Below are 2,597 nucleotides of genomic sequence, written 5' to 3' on the forward strand. Positions count from 1 at the left end.
CAACTGCGGAGGTCAGTCGGGGGTGGGGCCTGGGCCCCGCCGAGCAGCTGGGATGGGAGCCGGAGGCAGGGGTGTGGCGGGAGAGGATAAGGGGAAGCAGCAGGGACTCTGTCCAGACCAGGCTGAGGACCTCTAGCCTGAGGACCAGAGGACGTTAGAGCTTGAAGATGCTGGAGGTGATCTGGTCCAGCTGCTTCCAAATGGCGTTTCAGTGGTGCTGAGGGTGTGTTCTGTCATTTCCAAGAAGAACTGACTCATTTGAAAAGACCCTGATGCTGGGAAAGATTGAAGGTGGAAGAAGGGGCCGACAGAGGATGAGATGGCTGGATGGCATCACTGACTCCATGGACATGAGTTTGAGTAAACTCCAGGAGTTGGCGATGGACAGGGAGGCCTGGTGTGCTGCAGTCCATGGGGTCACAAAGAATTGGACACGACTGAGTGACTGAACTGAACTGAAGTCATTTCCATCATGTCTGACTCTTTGTGACCCCACAGAATATAGTCTACCAGGCTCTTCCAGAATACCAGAGTCCATGGTATTCTCCAGGCAAGAATACTGGAGTGGGTTGCTATGCCCTCCTCCTGGAGACCTTCCAGGCCCAGGGATTGAACCTACATCTCTTATGTCTCCTGCACTGGTAGGCAGGATTTTTTTTTTTTTTAACCACTAGCACCACCTGGATCAGGGTTCGAACCCGTGTGTCTTGCATTGGCAGACGGATTCTTTACCACTGAGACACCAGGAAAGCCCTCCATGAAGACATTTTTGTGTATTTTTCTCACTGTCATATCCCTTAGTCCCCAGAGCAATGCCTGGGGTATAGTAGATGATCAAAAAATACTCGTCGATTAAGTGGAAGAATGAACCTCCCTGTGCTTTCGTTTCTTTACCTGTAAACTGAGGAGGATAAACTGAGGCTCTTAGATTTGTCATGAACTTTAAGTGAAATCCTGTGGGTGAAGAGCCCAGCGCAGAGCACGGTGCTGGGCGCACTGACAGTGCTCACCTCAGGCACTTCCTTCTTGAAAAGCAGCTCCATTCATCCACCGCAGCCCACGAAGCTAGACTGTGCGTTCAGGTCCCCTCTGCTACTTCCAGCTGTGTGACCTGGGCAAGTGACTCAGCCTCCCTCTGTGCTTCAGTCCAGTTGCTCAGTCGTGTCTCTTTGTGACCGCATGGACTGCAGCACGCCAGGCCTCCCTGTCCATCACCAACTCCCAGAGCTTGGTCAAACCCATGTCCATTGAGTCGGTGATGACATCCAACCATCTCATCCTCTGTTGTCCCCTTCTCCTCCTGCCTTCAATCTTTCCCAGCATCAGGGTCTTTTCAAATGAGTCAGTTCTTTGCATCTGGTGGCCAAGGTATTGGAGTTTCAGCTTCAGCATCAGTCCTTCCAGTGACTATTCAGGACTGATCTCCTTTAGGATCGACTGGTTGGATCTCCTTGCTGTCCAAGGGACTCTCAAGAGTCTTCTCCAACACCACAGTTCAAAAGCATCAATTCTTCGGTGCTCAGCTTTCTTCACAGTCCAACTCTCACATCCATACATGACCCCTGGACAAGCATAGCTTTGACTAGATGGACCTTTGTTGGCAAAGTGATGTCTCTGCTTTTTAATATGCTGTCTAGGTTGGTCATAACTTTTCCAAGGAGTAAGTGTCTTTTAATTTCATGGCTGCAGTCATCATTGGCTGTGATTTTGGAGCCCAGAAAAATAAAGTCTGTCACTGTTTCCACTGTTTCCCCATCCATTCCTTATCAGTAAAATAAAAATGCTAACACTTGCTCAGAGGTTTTAGGAGGATTAAATGAGACAAAATCTTTTAATCATCAAATCTCAGTGTGTTGGTGGTTATTTCCCCCTTCAGCTCCCTCTCCAGAGTCCAGCCAGGAGGGGAACACAGATGACAGTACCTCCCAAACCCTGACTCCCTCCGCAGCTCTCCCGTCTTCAGGCCCACTGGGGACGGCAGCTGAGATGAGCCCACCAGCCCACTGGGACCCTGCTCGACAGGGTGTAGCTCTGGAAGGTAGGTGGCTCTTGGTTACCACCCACTGTCGCTGTATCCACCGAGATCATACTTGTCCCGCTCCAGGGATGGGCAGGGGGCAGCAGGCCCGGGCCAAGGCCTGAGTGGACTCTCTTTCTGCAGGGCCCCAGCTGCAGGGGGTGGCGCTGGCCTCCTCGCTGTCCCTAGCCTCTGCTGGCCTCCTCCTGGGCCTCCTCTGGTGCTGCTGCTTCTCCGGCCAGCTGGCCCGCCGGGCCCGGGCCCGTGGCCTCTGCTGCACCATCTGTTACACGTGTCCTGGCCAAGTGACCCCTGGGGGGCTGCGGTCGAGTGAGCCAGCCTTCCAGCATCAGGGGGTGCATTCCTAGAGAGGCTTCGGGCATCGGAGGGAAGAGAGTGGGCTCTGGGATCGGACGGTCCCCGGGTTCTGCCCCCGCCCCCACCCCCAACAGGGCTGTCTACCTTTGAGCCCTCGAGACTCAGTCTGCCCCTCTGGAAGATGGGATGATTTCTGCCTCGGAGGGTCATGCTGAAGGCCACCGGGACAGTTGGCTCTGCAGCTTGTTTTGGCAGCTGGCAC

The 2,597-nt window shown here is 53.8% G+C and overlaps 1 protein-coding gene across 1 annotated transcript in view; it reads left to right on the top strand.

Annotated features, from left to right (window-relative positions):
* Positions 1-2,142, top strand: part of LDLRAD2 (low density lipoprotein receptor class A domain containing 2) — an 8,444-nt gene extending 6,302 nt beyond the window's left edge. The window contains exons 4-5 of the mRNA XM_010830235.1: positions 66-71; positions 1,877-2,142. Of these exons, the coding sequence (XP_010828537.1) occupies positions 66-71; positions 1,877-2,142 (272 nt within the window). The remainder of the gene's footprint in view (positions 1-65; positions 72-1,876) is intronic.
* The last annotated feature ends 455 nt before the right edge of the window (positions 2,143-2,597 follow it).

Source organism: Bison bison, unplaced genomic scaffold, assembly GCF_000754665.1.
Source record: "Bison bison bison isolate TAMUID 2011002044 unplaced genomic scaffold, Bison_UMD1.0 scf7180017864516, whole genome shotgun sequence".
NCBI lineage: Eukaryota > Metazoa > Chordata > Mammalia > Artiodactyla > Bovidae > Bison > Bison bison.